This window comes from Microtus ochrogaster, chromosome 2 (assembly GCF_000317375.1).
Source record: "Microtus ochrogaster isolate Prairie Vole_2 chromosome 2, MicOch1.0, whole genome shotgun sequence".
In the NCBI taxonomy this organism is placed as follows: domain Eukaryota; kingdom Metazoa; phylum Chordata; class Mammalia; order Rodentia; family Cricetidae; genus Microtus; species Microtus ochrogaster.
Window position 1 is genome coordinate 2643096 of NC_022010.1, and position 22395 is coordinate 2665490.

The following is a 22395-nucleotide window of genomic DNA, read 5'->3' on the forward strand; positions in this document are numbered from 1 at the left end:
CCCCCAGCTTCTCCCCAGCCTCCTCCATCCCCAGCTTCTCCCCCAGGCTCCTCCACCCCCCAGCTCCTCCCCAGCCTCCTCCACTCCCAGCTCCTCCCCAGCCTCCTCCACCCCGAGCTCTTCCACAACCTCCTCCACCCCTAGCTCCTCCCAGCCTCCTCCACCCCTAGCTACTCCCAGCCTCCTCCATCCCCCCCAGCTCCTCCCCAGCCTCCTCCATCCCCCAGCTCCTCAGCACTCAGTCTTGCATATAAATCCCCAGCACCCATAGTAATTTGTCCCTGAACATCCATCCACATGCCAGTGAAGCTGTGTGCTACTCCTGGTGCTACTCCACCAAGATCTAGACAGTCAATGCCATGCTGTGTGTGTGTGTGTGTGTGTGTGTGTGTGTGTGTGTGTGTGTGGTGTGATGCAGACATAGTCCAGCACACAGAAGTAAGAGGTCAATGAGTTTCTTCCACAACATGCCATTGTTTTTCTTTTTTCCTTTTCATTCATTATTCCATTTCTTTATTTACTTGCTTATTTATTGCAACATTGCCTCCCAATATGGCCCTGGCTGGCCTGGAACTCACAGATATCTGCCAGGCTTGACTTCCCAATCAATGGAAGATGTTCACCAGCATACCCACACCCTGCATACACCACCTTTTTTGAGATGGAGTTTTTCCCTGAGTCTGGAACTCACAGATTCCATGAGGTCAGCTGGCCAGCACGCCACAGGTTTCCCCCATCTCCGTCCCCTGTGCCAGGATTATACACAGGAGTCACTGGGCATATGGATGTTGAAGACATAAACACTGGCCCTCTTGCTCACACTGTGAACCCACTCCCCAATCCTCTTCTTTGCACTATAGTAAGCATACTTAAATTTTATTACTCAGGGTTCCAAGTGGCAGCACTGGACCTCCTTGTCTAGTGCTGCCCCCCTGCATCTCTGCATAGCCTACCCTATGGGCACCCAAATAAACACCTCTCTGACAGGACAGTGCTTGGAAGAGCAGCTAAAGACTGAAATCTGAAACCTGCAAATCCATGACTGGCCAAGTGCAGCCAGTGAGCCTCTGGCATCCAGGACCCTTGATGCTGAGGGGGCTGTTTCTCACCATTCTCCATCTCCATCTGAACAGAGAAGAACCCGGACAGCCCATAGGCAATGCACCTCAACAATCAGTGTGGTCACATGACCAAGTTCTCAATAGTGGAAACCTTACCAGAAGGGACAAGCCCTAATCACTTTCTTAAAAGGAAGTTGGCTTGCCCTTACTCCTCCCCTGCTCCTGCTGGGGATGCTCCCTAGCTGGCATCTGGACTGGGGCAGAAGCCAACAGGAAGAGCACTACGGATGGTAGGGACATGGAGCAGCCACGGGAAGCAAAGCTAGTTGTTCACTAGCTTCTCATCCTTGCCAAACCTGGGATCATGAAAAGACCTCATAACTAGGGGTGCCAGGAGCTGAGGAGATGGCTCGGTGAATGAAGTGCTAGCCATGTAGCATAGGATCAGAGTTTGGCTCCCTGGCACTCAGTTAAAAGGTCAAGCACCAGGGCACACACCTGTGATCCCAGCACTGGAGAGGAGACGGGATTCCTGGTGCTCTGTAGCCACCCAGCCTGGCCTAACCAGGGAGCCCAGGGAGAGACTGTGTCTGAAAAATGGAAAAACAAAGGAGGAGAACAGGTAAGGGAGATATTGACTTCTGACCTCCACGAGTGTATACACACACAAATGTGTACATTCCACTCTGCGCACACACACACACACACACACACACACACACACACACACACCCTAGGACCCTCCATGATGATTCTAATGTAATAGGATCTTAAACCATACCCTGCCCAACAGCACGGACCTTCAACAAACCCTCAGAGTACCCAGGTACTCAGAGACACCAGCAAGGCAAGAGGTTGAGTGTGACATCCAGTGTGACACCCTGTACTGATGTGGAGCTGACAAGTTACTTTTCAAAACAAAATGAGCCTCCCAGAAAATGTCCTTCCAAGACCCCTACCGCCTCGCCCTGAGCCCCACGGCTTCTGACCCCCACGGCTTTTGACCCCCACCGCCTCGCCCTGAGCCCAGTGGTTCTGACCCCCACCGCCTCGCTCTGAGCCCAGTGGTTCTGACCCCCACCGCCTCGCCCTGAGCCCACTGGGTTCCAGCCTCCTGTCTCATTAGCCACCAAGAAATGGTTAGGTTCCTCACCTGGTATTTTTCTCATGTAAGGGGCCCCAGAATTGTCTAGAGAAAATGATTCTTGAGTCAGACATAGTGGTGCACGCCATTAATCCCAGCACTTGGGAGGCAGAGGCAGGCAAATCTCTGAGTTCTCGGCCAACCTGGTCTACAGACCGAGTTCCAGGATAACCAGGGCTACACAGAGAAACCCTGTCTGGAAAAAGAAAACTAAAATGATTCTCACAGCTTAAGGAAAGCTATTGAGCCCAAAGTATCCAAATCTTCAGTTTAAAATAAGGTCACTTCCCAGATCAGCGGTGCTCAACCTTCCTAATGCTGCGTCCCCTTAACACAGTTCCTCATGTTGTGCTGACCCTAACCATAAAATTATTTTCAATGCTACTTCATAACTATAATCTTGCTACTGCTGTGAATCATAATGTAAATAGCTGCATTTTCCAAGAGTTTTAGGCAACCCCTGTGAAAGGACCATGGGACCCCCCCCCAAAGGGGTCACAACCCACAGGTTGAGAACCACTGTCCTATAACATCGCTTGCTTGTGTTTTTATGCATACAAAGGAATCCAGGAGTTCCTGATGTCATGAGCATAAAGAACCTTGTCCTGCAGACGACTGTCTTAAGGTTCAGCACTTTAGATATCGACCATACTACCACATATAGGTTAGCAAGCTCTCTCACTCTCCTTGGGGGGATGGGTGGGGCCTGAACCCCCAGCCTGGTATATGCTAGCCGAGTGCTCTCCCACTGAGCTCTATCCCCAGCAATCTTTACTCGGTTGCCTACTCTGAACTTACTCTGGCAAGGTAAAAGTCATAGGCCTTCAACCTTTTCGCCCTCTGCCTCAGCCTCCCTGGCAGCTGCACCAACAGGCCTTGCTTTCTAAATACATGTTCTTCCTCGGAGGAACAATGAAGAGAGAGTTCGCTCAGCTGCTACTCACTCATTTGCTCAAAGTCGGCTCTAGATTTGATCTTCCCTGACCTGCAGGGCCTCATCTAGAGCAGGCATGGAGAACGTAGCTAGGACAGTGGGGCGTGGAGACACCCATACTGTTCAGGACTGCAGCTACTGAGGGGGTCCCCGTGAGGACCAAGGGAGAAGCAGGGACAGGAGGCGCTGGCTTTTCCAGGCCAGGAGAACACAGCAAACAAGCGCACAAAAGACCAGTAATTTCCCTTCAAATGCAGGAAAACAGAAGCCAGCAAGCAGCATCCACAGCGTCAGGACCAGTGTGGCCGCTAGAAAGAAGCTCCTCCCTCCCGAGTCTATGAGGAGAAACTGTCCAGCAAACCGACTCACTGACAGAAAAGGCCTGCCTCTCAGCACTGGCCAGGTCGCCTCCTCCCTGAAGCCGTGTGAGTCCAGCAGAAATGTCATTAAATGGGTATTGCCCAGCAAAGAAGTGACAAGCTAAGTCACCCCATTCTAGGGCGGTCACCCAATGCACCCCTGATCTGAAGACTCAGAATTCAGAATACTCCAGAATCTGAAAGTGTTTTCTGTGTCTTTTTTTATTACAAGGTCTCATTAGCAGAATGCCCTTAGGGCCAAGAGTGGGAGGTATGAATGACACAGACTTCCCTCTTTGACTAGATTTGTGTCCTATCTCGGTATGTGCCTGTAAATATTCCAAAATCTAAAAAGCTAAACCCCCAGTCCGGGACACCTCTGGTCCGTGCACCTCTCCGAAGGGCACTTGGTCTTTTAGGCTGGTGCATGGCAACTTGGGTCACGTGAGAACTTCAGATCCCTGGCCTCCTCAGTCACAGTCCATATGTCTCAGGGTTTGCTCAGGAAAGCCCGTGTGCTCCCCCTGCCCACAGACGAAAGTCCCCTCACATTCTGATATAACTCTTCCACGACAACTTCATTAAATGCTCTGGAACTCGTCTTTGCACACAATGTAGAGGGATTAGAGTCTGTCTGACAGTGACTGGGAGCCCACCCCTCCCCCACAGCTCAGAGTTATTAGTTCATAAATCTAATCCAAGGATTGGAATGCGACTCCCTGGATTTGTCTTACTTTTTTAATAGCCTACTGGTTATCTTGTCCCCTTTCTCTTCTGAGTTAGTGAGGACCCACTTATGAGTTCCTTTAGGGTCTTCACCAACTTTGTTCAGTGGTAGGGATGGAACTGAAGGCCTGTCCCAGGTTGGGCAAATGTTCTCTACCATTGACAAGGTCCCAGCCCGTGTTTTCAGGAATGAACAAGCTGTCTGGAGTTACCGACATCTGCACACCGACACATCTGCTCTAGAAACCCTGTAGCTCTCTATTGTCCAGATTCTCTCTAATAAGACTTTGTTTATCCTCATACTGGTCTTAGCAACACATCTGGAAACGCAGTAATCACTGTGAAGTGGTGGCAGGTATGGGGTGGCTGTGCGCATGTCATGTGAGCATGTGGCCCTCAGGACGACAGCCTGTGGAAGCTGGTTCTCTCCTCCCACCACGTGGTCCTGGGGATCGAACTCAGTTCACCGCCTGAGCTGCAAACACTGTTACCTGCTGAGCCGGCTCACAGGCCTGCAAATGATTTCAAAATAGAGGGTTTTTGTGGGCCTCTTAGTAAAAAGATGGGGTAACAGTGTGCTTGTGACAGTGTCTGAACCAGCCAGGCTCTCCCCACCTTCCCACTGGGTTTCTTTAGCAGCAGGGCAACTCTAGCTCTCAGGGGACCTCAGCAAAGCTCTTTGCACCAGGAAGTTGTCAGTGCAGAAGGCTGCACCCATATGACACTGTCACAGTCCACTGTGTGACAACGGAGGCCCTCCACCTCAGAAGAACAAAGTTAGCACCCTCACACCTTTCCATCACACAGGAATTCCCACACCAGGCTGCTTGCCCGGCATGCACCAAGCCCTGGGTTTCACCCCAGCATCAACAAGCAGGGCACGATGGTGCCTTCTGTAAGCCAGCACTCTAGAGGAAGAAGTCGGAATTTCAGATATTCAAGTCATCCTTGGCTACACAGTGAGTCTGAAGCCAGCCTGTGCAACATGAGATCCTGTCTCAAATAATAATAATTCATCATCATCATCATCATCATCATCATCATCATCATTATTATATTCTCAGACAGCAAGTATAGGACACAGAGATCCCATCCTTAGCAGCTACCAGGATTTGGGGCTTCTTTGCCTCCCACACTTCCTCCATCTCTGCACTTTTCCTTGCCCTGACCCACCCCCTCCATCCCAGAAGAAACTGTAACTCCGGAAGATACACAGCCTGCTCCCTCTTCTGACTCCAGGACCAGCCTTCCCATGGCTGTTGGACTTGAATCAGGATCTGGTCAAACCCACCTATCCCTGATTGTCACCCAATGCTGTGGCTCTGCCCTGATCCAGAGCAGCCAACAGCTAAAGAATAGCTTCAAATTCAGCTGAAATGACGGACCAGCAGCGAACGCGGAGGGCCTATGGAGCAGCAGGACTCATCACCTTTTCCTATGTGGACTCTGCCATCAAGCGTGTTGTCCCAGACAGATGGGAGAGAGCCACAAGCTAAGCCCGGAGCTTGAAACAGCAATGAGGCAGAGCCGCCAAATGGAGCCACCCCAGCTCTGTGCATCAGCCGTCAGTCTACAGCACAGAATCACGGGCAGGCATCTGTTTTCACAGGGATCTAAGCCAGCCAGCCAGCAGCTGATCAGACCCTGGAGGTGCGTCTGTCAGCGTGGAGGGGGAGAGGCAGTGCCCCACCTGTGCCACAGAGTGCTGGGACTCTTTCCATAAACACTAACTCCTTCCTGCCCCACTGAGGAGGTTTCAGTGGGTGGCACCAAGGACACCAGCCAGGGCATGCCCTAGTCTGCACTTAATGCCCTGCTGAGAAGACTGCACGGCTCAGAAGAGCTAGAGAGCTGGAGAGGACTGTCGGTGACGTGCCTGCTGTCCTTGCAAGCAAGCACTGGAGAAGCAAAACCTGGGGGACTCCCTGGCACTCGCTGGCCAGCCCAGCTTGTGGGTGAGTTCTGGGTCAATGGGTGACTTTGTCTCAGCAAACCAAGGTGGACAGCTTCTGAGGGACCAAACCTTCGGCTGACCTCCAGCCTCCACATGCACACGCATGCAGTTCCATGTGCACCTGCATATGCATGCGTGTGCAACACGCACGTGTGCAATGCATTCATGTGCGACACCACAAATTTAGTAGGAGATAGTGAGACCACACGGCAGGTGAGCAGTGCCTCAGCTTGCTGTCACAGGAGTCAGGGCCTGGGTGACTCACCACTGAGTCCCTCAGGCTCACATGTGAAGGCTTTTCTTCCTTCCTTCCTTCCTTCCTTCCTTCCTTCCTTCCTTCCTTCCTTCCCTCCCTCCCTCCCTCCCTCCCTCCTTCCCCTTTTGCGCAAGGCCTCATACATGCTAGGCAAGACTTCTGCCACCGCGGGCCCTGCAGACTCCCATACTTCACGAAGAGGATATAGGCAGAATATCACAGCCTTTGATGTCTTTGAAGCTAAAACGCAGCCTTCGGGATTTAGCAGCCACATGAGGGTTGATTCACGCAACTCTTAGTCCTGTTCTAACTTAAATCCCTATCAAGAGCCATGTGGATACAGAAACCCTGGACGAAGCATCTGGAAACTACAGAAACCCTTCTTGAGAAGATTTCGTCTACGTGAGACATTAACCCTGGCTGGCACTCACAGAGCAGCACACACCAGAGTGTGTTGCTCGGTAATATGATTCAGGATGCTACGCTGGGGAGGAGGGAGACCGCCGGTGCGTGCCTAGCTTGTGAGGTCCGGTCACACCCAGCTCTACAGACAGCGGAGCTTGGCTGCTAGGATTAAGAGAGTAGAGCCCTCCCCGACTAGTGGGATTTGTGTTCCTGAATTTCTGAAATGCTCGTCTTTCCGTTCTCACAAGGCAGGACAGCTGTCAGCACAATCAGGGCCCCCTTCTTCCTTAAACATCCCCATCAATAATGGCAAGCCTTCTACCTTGTAGGGCACCCACTGAGTGCTCAGCAGCCCTTGGCTGCCAAGGTTACTGATAGAATATGAGTATAACCCACCCCTTACTCCATGTCCTAATTCAAGCCCTGGTCAGAAAGCTGACACCACAGATGTTAAAGCATTCCCAGCGCCAAAAATCCCTTCCTAAAACTGAACTTAGAAGTAAGCCGACCACACGTTCAACATCCAAGATACCATACCTAAAGTAGTTATGGGGATTTTATACCTGTCTTTTTTGACATCTTTGTGAATTTTAAGATCCTCATTTAATGGAGACACTCCTGTCCTGGGTAGATTATAAAGCGATGTGCACACCTCACTACACCCAAGATGACAAAGGCTCAGAGAACTTCCCACAGAAGCCAAGGCAGGCTGGGCAGTTGCCATGCTTGGAAGGTTGTGTTTTGGAGAACCACAGAGGGACGAGGAACCCAGCGCTCAGACTGTAGAACAGACATTCCAAAGGTGTCCGAGACGTGTGGTCGCTCTCCAAGAGCCCTTTAAACACAAGAGTGAGACCCTGAGAGTTTCCACAATCTCTCTTGCCTAAGAAAGAGTCAGGCAAAACCTGCTCACGACCCGGAGCCACCTAGCGCATCACACCATCAATTCTGGCTCATGTTAGGGAAGGAAGGCACAAAGTCAAGAGCAGAAGGTCTATGAAGACCCCAGATCTCACCAGAGGAATAGAGGGGTGCAAGGAGAAGAGAGGAGGGAGGGAAACACGCTGTAGGGGGATCTAGACACACAAGACCACAGTACACAGCTCACAGAGAAGCTGAGGAGACACCTTCTGGTTCTAGGTCTCACCAGCTGCTCTTCCCTGGCCCAATCAGTAAGCCTCCCAATTCTCCAGGGACTCTGCCTCCATCTCCTCCAGGCAGCCTGGCACCAGGGTCTCCAGCACACTGCTTCACAGCTACCGCTGTCTAATTTGAGCTCCTCCCTCCCCCACCTCTTTCCATTAGTCCTCCTCCTTTTGAGTTTTGAGACAGGTTCTCATGTAGCCCAGGCTAGCCTCTAACTCACTATGCCTCAAAAGATGACTTAAACTCCTGACCCTCCTGCCTCCACCTCCCAGTTACTGGGATTTCAGGTGTGGACCTGGGGTTTTCATGCATGCTGGGCAAATGCTTCTGCCGTCACGTTTATGCCAGCTGACCTGCACTCCTAGCCATGCCATATGCTTTTTGAAAGTGTACCAGTGCCCTGTGCTGTGTGTGCACAATCCCAACAACCAGATAGTACGCTGGAAGTCTGCCTTCTCCTGTGTCTGGCATTCTTCAAGAGCCTTCCCCCATTCCATGCTCTACTAACAAATGAATAAAAATACTTAGGACAGGGGTTTCTGTTCGAGCACTCTAAGGTCATATGAGCAGATACTGTGCATGAGTGGTGGGGAAACTGAATACAATGATCAGAGACTTTCCAAGTCTCTTTTTCCAAGGTTCTTCTAGAACCTTCTAGTCTACTACATTCATCAATGATAGGAGGGAGGGCACAGGAAGCTGAGAGACCCTGATGGCAGAGGGCTGTCAGGTCACTCTGCATTGAGGTCCTGGCCACCTCCTCTCATATATGATCTATGCTTCCTGCTCCTAACACCATGGAAGCATGGAACAGTGTTAGACAAGTGCGTGGACCCAAGGTGGAGTCCATGCTGACCTCACCAGCTACCAGGTGTCCAGAAGGCCTTCGCCAGGTGTCCAGAAGGCCTTCGCCAGGTACCCAGAAGGCCCTCACCAACTACCAAGTACCCAGATGGCAGAACTCTGCTCCTGTAAAGCCACACATAGAAAGTATTTAAATATGTGCATGATTTGGCCAGAGCACAGAGGACCCAAAAGATGAGTTCTAAAATTAGAAATGACATTTGCAGGACAAGAGGACTGACCCACAGAGCAATCAGAAGGCCTGGGAATTCCAATTCTGCACTAATGATGAAAATAGAAAGAAGGAAGACATGAGAGACTGGAGAGCAGCAAAGGCAGAAGGGGGCACCAGCTCCGCCTGACCCAGTGGCTCAGGAATGTGCTGGTAACCAGGCAGAGATGGCTCAGCCCTGCACACAGTAGGACTCCCAACACCACGTAAAAGCCATGCGTGTTAGTGCATGTCTCAGCCCAGAGGTGGACTGGAGGCAGAGAGACAGGGGGAGGACTGGTTCTGCAGTTTGCTGACCAGCCGAACCAGGTTCACAGAGAGACCCCGCCTCAGGAAATAAGGTGGAAAGCCAGGTATGAAGGTGAACACCTGTGATCCCAGCACTTGGGAGGTGGAGGCAGGTGTAGCTCTGTAGGTCTGAACTCAACCTGGCCTACATAGTGAGCTCTAGGTCATACATACATGCAGTGTCTTGGTTAGGGTTACTGTGGTGGACACCATGACCAAAAGCACATCATTGTTCATTACCAAAGTAAGTCAGGGCAGGAGCCTGGAGGCAGGAGCTGAGGCAGAGGCCATGGAGGGTGCTGCTTACCAGCTTGCCCACATGGCTTGCTCAACCTGCTGGCTTAGAACCACCAGCCCAGGGATGGCCCCACCCACAGTGGCCTAAGCCCTCCCCCATCAAACACTAATTAAGAAAACGCCCTACAGGCTTGTCTATAGCTTGATCTCATGGAGGCATGTTCTCAGCTGAGGCTCCCTCTCTCCAGCCTGTGTCAAGGCGAAACAAAATCAACCAGGGAAGAATTTGTCACTTCTGTCCCTATTGCCAGTGTCCACAGAGAGATACCGTGATGAGGAGACGACCATGCTCAGTCATTTCCCAGGGGTCGTCTTCACCTTATTATTCTCTAATAAGAGAAGGGTTTTTTGAAATAGTGGTTTTATTAAGAATGAAGCTAAATACATTTTCTTTTCCTAGAAATGGAAGTGGGGATCAGCACCTCCTTTTTCTGAGTAGACACCCCAGTGGAAACCTGTCTGGAAGATGAGGCAACGCTGACCACAGCTCCTCACCACCCCAGCAAGGACACATAGCACACTTTTTCCTGTGTCATCGGACCTCATGCTTCACCACAATTACCTTTGTCAGAGGCCCCAGGGTCACTGCTCTCTTACAGCCTGAGGACAGCCCTGCTATCTGGAAGCCACACCAGTGATTAAGATCTCTTAAGGTAACTCTTCCCCAAATTAAAACAGAGTTTCATCCATTCCTTGTAAAATAAAAGGTGAGGGTGTTGGCTCTTCTGTTCAGCTAGGAGAGGCTAAACTGCTCAGTGGGTAGAATGGGGAACCCAGATCTGCATCCTGCATCCTGCATCCTGGATCCCTTCCCTGGTATTCTTGAGCATGCGTGAAACAGGAAAATGGTGTGCACCTGGTGTGGCTACCTCAAAACACTTGATGGCACCAAGACCTGGCCCAGGAGACATTGCCAGTGACGTTAGTTTCTATGCCATTACCTAGCAGACACCTTTCCTTTGTCTGGGTGTTGGGGGCCCCATGGAGAAAAGCCTCCTATTGCTTCCAATCTCACTTCACCCCTTTGCCATTCATCTGCCAGCCTGCTGTGCCTCCTCCAACCCTGACATCCTTGTCTTCAGGGGTGCTTGACAAAGCCAAGTTCTGGGCAAGCGCTTCCGAAGACTGTTGCTAAGAACACATCATCAAAGCAAGGACTGCCTGTGCCTCGAAGAGACACACGGGACTCTGAATTCCAAGCATTTTACAGCGTTACGCTGGACAGGTCCCTGGCCCCAAACTGATTGCTCCAGAGCATCTGTGTACAAGAACCGGCAGCTGTGAGCAGCCAGTGCCACTCCAAGTTGCTGGCACAAATTAACTTTGACCAAGAATGAAATAATAGTGGAAAGGACAAATTGCCTTTCGAACTCTTAGAATGACTCCTATCGAAGATGAAACGCTATCTTCCCGAAGGTTCTGCAGGTTTGTTTGTTTGTGGGGGATGGGAGCCTTGCAGAGAGCCACCACCTGGTGACTTCCCGCCCTTATCGGTTCTCATCCCAGGTTAGGCTGTGGGCACAGAATGAAGCCAAGGGAACATCAGAAAAGCTGGACAGGGAGGGCTCTCTCAAGTGATCGCAATGTGAACGGGCAGAAAGCCACACCCTTTCCACGTTGGCCAAGGTTTGACAGACAGGAAACAAGAATGCACATGTCACTTATGTGTTGCCAAGTGTGGACAGCTCTTCTCGAGTCATGAGAAGGCTCTTCACAAGCATGATACGTTCCACAAATACAGAACCTCAGAATCCAAATGATGCCTGTTCGAGGTTAAATACAACAGTGAGGCACCCACGCTTAAAAGCAAAGCTCTTGCCCAGGACTACTCCCTGCGTCTTCACATCCCCATATCAGCTTCCGAGAAACAGGTCCACAACTGCTACCCACTTTGGATAAGAAACAATGAACAGGGCCGGGGATGGCTTAGGAAGTAAATCAAGAGTGTGAAGACCAGAGTTTGGATACTGAAGACCCACATAAAGAGGGACAGCAAGATGGGAGATAGAGACAGGAGAAGACCAGAAGTGGGTCAGTGAAAAAGACGTGGCTCAAACACGGTGGGAAATGTGGACTGATAGCTGAGGCTGTCCCCCGACGGCTGCACATCTACCTCTGCACACCACACAGCTGTCCTCCGATGGCTGCACGTCCACCTCTGCATGCCCACACCTCAGCTGTGTTCTCTCCTCTCCCAGGGATTTGGCATGAGCGATTGACAAGAGAGGTTTCCTAAGGAGGACCCAACATTGTCAACATCCAGTAGCCAGAAGGCGTTTCTCAGAGGAGGACCTAGACTCATGACTCAACTTTCTTCAATCGCATGTGACTTCAAGTCAACTCAGTAACAGTCTGTTTGGAAAAGGTTAGCAGAGAAATGGACCCAATATGAAGAGCTCTTAGCCTCAGCATGACTAAGAGCCTGCCTCTCTGGCCTCAGCCTGTGAGTGAGACCTAATTCAACTGGAACATTTCTTGTCGCCGTAGCACACAATGGACACAGAGATAAACACCCTGGTTAGGAGGGCGGCAAGGGTCACAGCCACCACCTCCAGCAGGCCCCATTATCAGCTCCATTAGCTCAACAAATGTTTGGGTGAACTAAAGCAGAGATGTGATTTGAACAAATAGTCGCCTTCGGAGGATTTACACCCATCGGCCCGCTAATTGAATAACGTGTCAACATAACAAAATGTTTGCCTCTTGCCTTCTTGGGGGAGGAAAACTCTCCCCTGGGCTCAGTGTTCCATTTTCCGAGGTTCTCTGTAACAGGCAAAGGAGGCTGGGCCCTGCAGACCAGTTTTGTCATAATTAACGCGATCCTGTCTGGTTCTCTTGAAAACTAGGAAGAGGCAGAGGTACCGAGACGAGAAAGCACGAAGAATACTGATGGTAACCAGAAAATTAGTTGAAAATAAAGAAGTCGATAGTGACAGACCAATGGGCAAGTTCAAATGCACACTCCTCATTATGTAAACACAACTCTGAAAAATGTCCTCCAGCAGTCAAGCCCTCATAAGGCACCAGGAGGAACTGTCACCGGGTGGTTGTTACTTAGGGGCTGAAGCCACTGAGACAAACAGGCAACCAATTAGACTCCTGGAAGGAAACAGATGGCCTATTCAAGAGTCTACCTGGAAAAGAGCGACAGAAACGCAGTCCTCCAAGGACTCTGTCCTAACTTAATTCTCCTGTTGACGTCCCTCAACCTTAGAATGTCAGGGCTTGAGAACTCAACCACACCACTTCTCCTTTGCAAGAAACTATCTCCAAAGCCAAAAGAGCCATAGAAAAACGGAGGTGTTGGTACGGGGAAGTGGGCACTGGAGTGTGCGTCCGAGAGCAACAGTGCAAAGCAGAAGCCCAGCTAGGGTTCAGATGCCAAGAAGAAAAGACAAGCAGACAGACCTTCCTAATTTTAGGGTTCATATGTCCCCCTCCCCCGCAAACTCCCCATGAGTTGTGATTTATCGGTTTTATATATAGAAATCATTCATATTTAAGATTCCATGCCCCTCACAGAGTGGGGCAGAGGAAGGGGACGCGAGAATGAAATGAAGCCTTTTGTGTCCCCCACAGGGAGTTTTCTACTGAAGCTTGAGTCTGACTTGAGGAGTCCTGGGTCTTGCCCTTCCCACTTACTAGAGATGTCAATCAAGTCTCATTTCCAGTGAGCTCCAAATAGGTTAAATTCCAGGAGGGGATGATGCACTGTCCACAGTCCACTGTCCACAGCTCACTGTCCACTGAGGTCTCCCCTCGTGGCTGGTTTGCACTATCAGGGAGCAACACACCCTAAAAAACAGCAAGGGGCCAAGGCTTGGAAGGGAAGGCAAGCCAAAAATACCCAGCCAGCGCAGCTGTGTGTACAGTACGAATCTTCCCAGCAAACACAGCACAGGGATTTGATGCTCCCTGGATCACGGGGCTCACAAACACACTTGGAAAAAAATAATCTGACCATCGCTCAGCACTGAAAGGTTCTCTGGGGGCTGTGCATGCTGCTCAGTGGTAAACTGCTTACCTAGCACATGTGAAACCCTGGGTCCCCTCCCCAGTACCTCAAATGATTGAAAGAATAAATATGTATATTTTCCATCACATCAAGGTAACATTGGGGCTACATGGGTGTGTCACGCTTGATCATTTCAAAGCGGGGGGGGGGGGGGCAGCTTTGGTTTAGATCCTTACAGAATTGCATGGTTCAAGGGTTGCCATAAAGTCCGAGCTAATTTTCCTGTCAACTCCAAGGGCTGTTTGTTGTGCACGGGGGAAACACACCAACTATGCAACTGGCAGTGGGCTCAGCTAAGAAGGTAGAACACTGGTGGGAACTCCCTGGGACAAGTACAGCCCAAAGGAGCCATCACAACTCCGTAAAATCAATAATCAATCAGTGGTGATAAAAGGGCAACTTGGCAGGGTCTCACGAGCCAGGGCCAATTCAGCGGGAACCTACTACAGTCTTGAAAGACAGGCTAGACTCAAGCAGTTCTCCTGTCACCCTTTCCAGAAAGGGCAGACCACCAGGGGTCCAAGTTGAGGAAAGTGGCTGAGGTGACCGCACTGCTGACAGAACTGAGAAGAAGTCAAGGTCTACTTACTGCTACAGGGGGAAGAGGGGCGGAGGGCAGGGGAAGGGGTGCTGACACACAGACGGCCCTGCAACCAGCCCGGGACAGGGGTGGAGGAGAAGGGAGGGGACTAGAGGCACTGGTGAGGGCGGGAGAGGACCGGAGTGAACAGGAGGGGACAGAAGGGACCGGAGAGGGCGGGAGAGGACCGAAGGGGACTGGAGAGGGCGGAGAGGGCCGGAGCCGTACCTGGGCTCCGGCAGGACGACCTTCTTGCTGGCGCGCGCAGCTGGCGCCGCCTTGCTCTTCTCCATGGCCATCAGGTAGCTGACGTCGGCCAACACGGCCTCCAGGTCCGCCATGGCGGCTCCGCAGCTCCCACCGCCCCGACGGGGCCACGGCGCGCCCGACGCGCGACCCCGACGCGGACCCCGACGCGCCGCCCCTTCCGCGGCTCCGCGTCCCAGCCCGGCGCGCCCCCAACCGTCCGCGGCCACGCGCTCCTGACCCAGCCTCTCAGGCACCAGGGACTTCCTCTCCCTCCTCCTTTCCCTCTCCCTCCTCCCTTTCCTCTCCTCCTCACCCTTAGCTCCCCAAGCACAGTCCAGACGCCCAGTACTCAGGGGACCATGCCAGGAGGTCTCCAATAGCACACTGTTAAACAAGCCCTTCCAGGAAGTACCCTGGAGCAGCCCCACCTGTCCTTTCAGGTGATTGCCAAAACCTGATTGAGGTCAGAGCTACTCCCAGGGGGTGTCCCCAGCCACTAGCCCCACCCTAGACCTCCCTCTGTGAACCATGCCAAGAGAAACCGAAATAGTGGAGAAAGTTGCTTGGCTACTGTGTGCAGGGTGAAGCAGGGTGAAGAGTCCTGCCCTGGAGCGAGCTGTCCCTAGGGGACGTAGCTTTTGAAGCACTGTAGGTTCAAGGTCACAGCTCGCTTGTACTCAGGTGAAAGGCCTCAGGGTGTGTGTCTAGTGGGGGGGGGGGGCTTTGGGTGTTCTAGCTCTTGCAGGCTTAGTACCAACTCAAGGGGTACAAGAGGAAGCGCCTCCTTGAGAGCTCTGGGCCTCCTGAGTTTTCAGGGAAGTAGAAGAGCTGAGGCCCCTCGTCTGGGCAATAGGGAATTTCCAGGGGCCTGGGCCTTCCATGGTGACCTTTTCACTACCCCTAATCCTGCCTGGGTTGCTACTTATTTTTTTGTAGCCAGGCACACAGGTCGACATTCAGAATCCACGTGGCAGGCATTGAGGGACCAGAAAATCTGAAGCTATCCTGAACTTGAAGTGCCTCTATCCAAATTGTCACATAGCACAGTGAACCTTGGCTCAGCCAGAGCTGGATAGAGTCAACATCTGTCCTTAGTTGAGGGGGTAAAGGTCAAGTTTTGGCTAGTTCTGGGGCTGTCCAAGCAGAAGTGGCTTGGGTCTGCCAGCATGACACAGCTTTTGTTTTCTCTCTTTTTGTTTTCTCTACTCTGTTTGCTAACTGACCAGTTTTACCAGAAGTTTCTCCAGCTCCAAGGTCCAGTATGTAGGGGGCCAAGAAGAGGTGTGAAGGCCCTGAGAAGGAGCTGGATCTCTTCCTAGAACCGGTGTCACTGTGTAGTGCCACTTCCTCGGCAGAGACAGGCCAAGCCCAACCTGGCCTTGGACTTTCCACTTCTGCCACTTTCTCACCCAAAAATGGGAAGGGAACACAGAATGTCTTGTCCACCCAAGGTGGAGGGAGGGGTGAGTTCCCAAAAAGGATGCTGCCTTTTTTTTTTTTTTTTTTTGGTTTTTTCGAGACAGGTTTTCTCTGTGGCTTTGGAGCCTGTCCTGGAACTAGCTCTGTAGACCAGGCTGGCCTCGAACTCACAGAGATCCGCCTGCCTCTGCCTCCCGAGTGCTGGGATTAAAGGCATGCGCCACCACCGCCCGGCTGGGATACTGCCTTTTTATGTCTGAATCAGAATAGTTTCTTCCAAAAACTTGGGTTTTTTTTTTTAAGTCATCTGGGAGGTTTACGAATAAACCATCCTTCTGACTCACTCATTTTCTTGATCTTCTTTGACCTAAGATACTTTTTGTTTGTTTCATTGGGTTCTTTTTCCCAGTTGTAGTGTGTAGTAAGTTATGGAGACATTTTCATTGGTCTCTGCTAAATGATTGAGAGACAGCAGAGGCAACATCTAAGTTCTCTTGTGGCTGTTTTCACTAATGACCTGGCAATGAGACCAGTTACAACCAGATCTTTTGTCTAAACAGAAGGAGGCCAGCACCTAGAAATGTACCTTGGTATAGGGTGATGGGTCAGTCTGTGAAGTGCCAGTCACACAAACATGAGGACTTTAGTTCCATTCCCAGACCCCACATCCCAGCACTGGGCCTGGGGGTGGGAGATGGCGAGGCAGGCAGAGATGGGGGAGGGCTCACTGACCAGCCGGCCTAGCTGAATTTGTGAGCTCTAGACCATCAAGAGACCAAAGCTCAGAAAACAAGATGAGGGGCAAACATGATGGCTCAGCCAGTAAAGGTGCTTGCCACTAAGCGTGATGATTTAAGCAAGTTCAGTGGAAGAGGAGAGCTAAGGCCTGAAAGGTGACCTCTGACCTCTGCATGGGTGTATACATGTACGATAAATAAGTGTGACTTTTTTTTCTTAAATTCCATTTGGGAACAACACCCAAGTTTGTCATCTGACTGCCCTTTTAAGTGCATACACACATACACATGTGAACACACACACACCTTGCCTGACACCTAGTAGGTCTTCTGCCAACATCACCTCCTATTCTACTCCCTCTCCCACGCTAGAGAAGATTCTAAACCGGAGTCTCACAGTTACATGCCAAAGCAGGAAGACCCCCCTTACCAAAAATAACATCTCCCTAGGGCAATTCTAGGAACCAAAAATGGCAAAAGTGATGTGCGTTTATAAACACAAGCAATTGCTTTTCTAACGGAAGGAACAGCATGTCCTAAACGTGTCCATGTTTCTGAGGCCCCTCATCATGTAAGTCAGCTGACCTCATGCCCAGGTACAACTTCTGGAAATAGTATCAGATGGCCCACCCCGTCTTCTCTGCTGACTCCACCTCCCCTCTTTCTCATGGCTGCAATATGAAGCAGCGTTTCCTGCTCACTGGAAACAAAGGGCATTGATGACAGTGACACAGTTGTCATAACTCAGCCTCTGAGCCCTGTCATTAAACATCGTCGTCACCAGCCTGCAGTCCCTAGAAAGATGCAGACAACAAATCGGCACCCACGCGTGTGCTTGGTGGGCAGAACTCCCTGGCAAACAATCGCAGCCCAGCCCCCTCCACCCCCAAAAGACTGAAGTGCTCAGATCTTAAGCTGCTTCTGTGAATTGACAGAACTCCAGGGTTCCCACACAGTTCGCAGTGTGCTCTCTCTCTCTCCTCTCCACCACATTGCGCCATTAGCGGACGCTGCTGAGAATGGCATACTAAAGGCACAGCTCTCTGGAAGGTGAGAAGATTGAGGTAAAGACACTGTCAAGCCTAAGTTCGATTCCTGAGACCCACATGGTAGGGATGTAGAAGTGCCTCCAGCAAGCTGTGCCCTGACAGCATGGGCTCCCACACACACACACACACACACACACACACACACACACACAGATTATTAACTGTGAAAACACACGTTTGGCCAACCAGAATATATGCTAGCAGATTCCAAGGGAAAAAGCTAAACAGGGATTACCTGGTCTCACTTATTTCGGCTTCTGAGCTTGCTGAGACTGCGCACATGATCTCCAGGTGGTGAAATGAAGACTTAAATGGACAGAGCTGGGCATGGTGGCGAGCACCTTTACTCAGGAGGCAGAGGCGGGGAGTTTGAGGCCAGCCTGGTTTACAGAGTGAGTTCCAGAACAGCCAGGACTACACAGAGAAACACTGTCTCAAAGAAAAAACAAACGAGCTGCTATGCTCATCCTCAGTTGAGGCACACCTGGGATCTTTCACCCTGTGAACAGAGTCGGTGAAAAATCCTTCACCACAAGAAGCACTCAGAGGAGAAGCTGGAGAGAATGAGAAAGTACCAATGTCCAAGGCCAAGAACCCCAGAGAACATTCCAGAAGTCTATCCTACATTGTATGTTGTTTTGTATGCATCAACACTGGGTCTTCCCTTACACTCCATCACTAGATTGGAATTGGGAGTGTGCTGACCCCAGGGAAGGTGGAAAGCCAGAGTCTACACAAGGATCCACCCAGGACAGGAGGGCATGAAGGAGCAGGGCACATACCAGAGAGCAGGACCTGGGCAGATGTACGTGAGTACACGGGGTAAAGCCCATTAGGTGATCCAGTATTCAGTGCTGGGTAAGTAGTGCTCTGAGCCTTTCAGAGACCGGAATGACAGGCTGGCCTCTGGCCCTCCCTTCTGTGCACATTTGCTCGGAATAACTGAGAAGTGAGACCCAAACAAATCCTAGAACACCCCTCAGACTCCAGCCTGCTAGGCACAGTCTTGAGAGACATCCACATGACTCTCTAACAAGCATCAGGCAATTGGGGGCTACTGGACTGACTGCCCACCACTAAAAGGCCATCTGCTCTATCCCTGGTCAGCAATTAACAATGACTCACTCTGCCTTCTAAGTAGAGACTTGAGGTCCCTTCGCAGGAAGCGTGGACAGCACTGGAACAGACCTCTGGATGGAAAGGCCAAATCAGCTGACCCCAGAGGCAGGAAGTCCTGAGGTGAGGAGAGAGGAGGACCACCTGGTGGGCCACTGGGGGCAGAAGGAAGAGCTAAAAAAAGCCCTTCATCCCCTCAGCTACCTCGGCCAGGTAGTTGACAGCAATGAGAATATTAAAGTACCAGCCTGCAACCTGCTCCCCCAGCTCCTTCTCAGAGCCTCAGTATCATCAGCCAATGCCAGGCATGGGAGCTCCATCTGTCTTCCTTTCTGAATGTCTGGATATCTGTCTTTCAAGGATTTCTGTCTGGCTGCTCAATGCACAGCTCTCTGCTCTGTGGTGTGTGTGCACATGCGTGTGTCTGTCTGTGTGCATGTATGCTGGCATTCCTCTGACAGAAGCAGCCTGGAAGCAACCTTGCAGGGCTGTTAAGAGTCCTTCCCTGAACTCTGTCCCCCACCTGGCTTCTGCTCTCTTCCTCTCTCTGGGCCTTCTACCTCCCCTTGCCCTTCTAACCTCAACACTTTCTCCTTCTCTATGCTCTCTTTAATCCAAACTGGTTTGGCTGGGTGTGGGGACACATGCGTGCCAGAGACCAGTGCAGGAGGACTTGGAGTTTGGGGCAGCCTGAGCTACCAAGCTAGACTCTGGGAAGGCTCCTGGGAGGATCAGGGAAGGAGCTGAGGGAGGTGGGAAGAGCTGCTGGGGGTGGAACCAGTGAGGTCAATTCTAAGGGCCTGGGCACACAGGCTCACCCAAGGGTCGCTTGCATACAGCCATTTCTGGAATAAACAGAACGCAGGATTTGGCAGGAGCCATCTAGACTCCAGGAACCCAGTGGCCCTGAAGTGCAGCACCCTCGATTCTAAGGAACCTCATGCTCTCTGAGCAGATATGATGTGTGTCAGACCTAATTAGGGTTTGGATCTGCTCCAACCCCAGAGCTGTCCCTCCCTGTCCCTGCCTAAGCCACTATCATCCTCCAACTCACGCTTCTCATACCACATGCCAGGAAGTCACACACCATTCGCCAGAAAGCCAGGCGCTAATGTGGTAATTAAGTCAAGAAATCTCCCCTTGAGTCCTTCAAAGGGCAGGTAAGGACTTGGGTGGAGCAGAAACACCAACAGTCACCCATCCATCCATTCACAAATCCCTGTGCCCTGGCCACCATTCATTTAGGAAAATGTCCTAACATATATGGAGCACAGCCTCACCCCCAGCCACAATATCATGAAATAACATTCTAGCCAGGACATTAATGGCAATTAATTGCTTGACTAAAGGGTGTGATGTGGCCAAAGGTCACAGATGTCCTATAATAAGCCTATTCACAGTATGTGTGTGGGGAGGGGGTTCATCTCTGAGTAGATGACACTTTAGCCGAAAACTGAAGGATAAAGGGGGGGGGGGGTGGAATGTAGCTCAGTGGGTAGTGTTGACCTTGATCCACCTCAATATATAAAGCCCTAGGTTCAATTCCCAGCACCGTCTAAACCAGGCATGCCAGCACACATCTGAAACCCCAGCATTTGGATGGTGGAGACAGAAGGAGCTAAGTTAAAGGTTTTTCTGGATATTTGAAGCCACCCTCAGCTACATGAGACTGTCTCTCAAAAAGTAAAATGAAATGAAAGATGCCAGGAAATGGTCTGGGGCCCTTCCAAGGGGACAGTAAGGCAGGGAACAGGGGCCTGAACAGGTACAGAGAAGAAATGAGATGCTGTGGAATATTAGTTTAAGATGTGTTACATTTGTTTATGCTGTGGGACATTTATTTAGGGATGCAAAGATGTGTTGCATTCTTTTATGTCGCATTTGTCTGACTCAATGAAGCTGTGTTACTTTGCCTGTCTAAAATGCCTGATAGTCTAATAAAAAGCTGAATGGCCAATAGCCAGGCAAGAGAAGGCTAGGTGGGGTGGGCAGAGAAAATAAATAGGAGAAGTCTTGGAGGAGAGATTGAAGAACAAGAAAATGAGGGGCCAGCCACTCAGCCACACAGCCAGACACGGACTAAGAAGGAAAGAAAAGATAAACAGAAATAGGAAAAGGTAAAAGCAGGGATAACAAGAAAGATTGGCTAGAAATAAGCTAAGCTAAGGCTGCCAGGCATTCATAAGTAAGAATAAGTCTCTTTTTATTTAATTGGGAGTGGGGTGGCAGGCCCCCCAAAGAGTCAGAGTGAAGAACAATGACCAACCATGAGACGTGGCCCTGGAGACCTTCAAGGCCATGTAAAGGAGCCCAGAGAGCATAGGAAGGGACGTGATGCCATTCCATCACCCTGTGAAAAGAACTGGTTACTCCTCAACGAAAATCTTCTGTCCCTTTAATATGCTCCCAAATAAGACCAGAGAGGGGGCAGGGGAACTAGACCTTTCTGCAGGGCTCTCCCCATAAGCTGCTTTAGAGGGAACCCAGGAAGCAAACACATGACAGCTCTGTCCATCAGCCCTGCATTTCTCTAAATAAACAAGCAGTAAGCTCACTGAGCCCATCCTGGGAAAGCAGTTCCACCCAGGAAGTAGTCCTTGGAAAGAGAGAAGAGTTGGCTCTGTCTCTTCTCAGCGGAAGTGCCTGCTAGACCCCTGTGTATTATGCAAATACAGCCACAGGCAAACCAGAGCTTGAGCTGATTGGCCCAGGGCCAAAGTTCTCCAGGTCGCTGCAGAGCAGGGGAGAGCAGAGGCAGCACTGGCTCTCGCCTTGGCTGCCTGCTCCTGGAGCTCCACCAGCCCTCTCTGCCATGTGGGCACAGAGCACACGATCAGGACTTCCCCAAGCTGAACCCTTGTTCCAGAAGCGTCGCTACAGCTCTAACCACCCACTTGGGAGTCAGAGCCAGGAGTCCTGTAATCGTGCTCAGCACCCAACAAGCAAGTGAGAAATCGGTTTCCTGAGATGTGGAACTGCAACTCAAATGTGAGCTGTGGCTCTCCGCTGCCAGTTCCCAGAGGCTTCGTTCTCACCTCCTTTAGGGAAGGTTCTAGAAGAGACCTTGCTTGACCACTTGGCTTCTATCTGACTATTTGTCCCTGGGTTAATTGCTGCTGGGTGTGGCTATCCTCTTGACAGCTCCATGCAGCTCAGCTCACAGTGGCTGTCCCCCAGTGTCTGAGCTAAGAGGTTAGGTGTAGCTCTGCAGGTCCACTTTCCAGGGTCTCACAAGGGTACGATATAGAGTCATTCAGAGCTGTGGTGTCAAGGGAGGCTTAACCGGGCTACAATGCACTTCCAGGCCCATGGGTTGCTTTGGAATATTGGATTCCTGGTCTGCATTTTCAAGACAGTCATTTGGGGACTGAATTCTGTGCCCCTAGAGGCTCACCGAACTCTCCTTTCCTTACACACAAGGGCCTCCACAACCTGGTCGCTTATGTCCTCAGAGGACCTCACAACAGGAGCAGCAAACACCAAATGCAGCCATGCAATCAAATCTACTCAAACTTGGCAGAGGCAGGCTGGCCCCACCTTTCATACGGTTCCTGGAGTACTCAATGTCACCCCCAAAACACTCCG

General features: G+C 51.1%; 1 protein-coding gene across 2 annotated transcripts in view; it reads right to left on the minus strand.

The window, feature by feature from the left end:
- Grk3 (G protein-coupled receptor kinase 3) overlaps positions 1-14659 on the minus strand; it is a 103037-nt gene extending 88378 nt beyond the window's left edge. Inside the window, exon 1 of one of the 2 annotated variants that reach the window (XM_005344235.2) lies at positions 14469-14659. In XM_005344235.2, coding sequence (XP_005344292.1) covers positions 14469-14581 — 113 coding nt within the window. In that variant the 5' untranslated portion in view covers positions 14582-14659. The remainder of the gene's footprint in view (positions 1-14468) is intronic. The other variant, XM_013349334.2, reaches the window with a different exon arrangement.
- Between the last annotated feature and the right edge of the window lie 7736 nt (positions 14660-22395).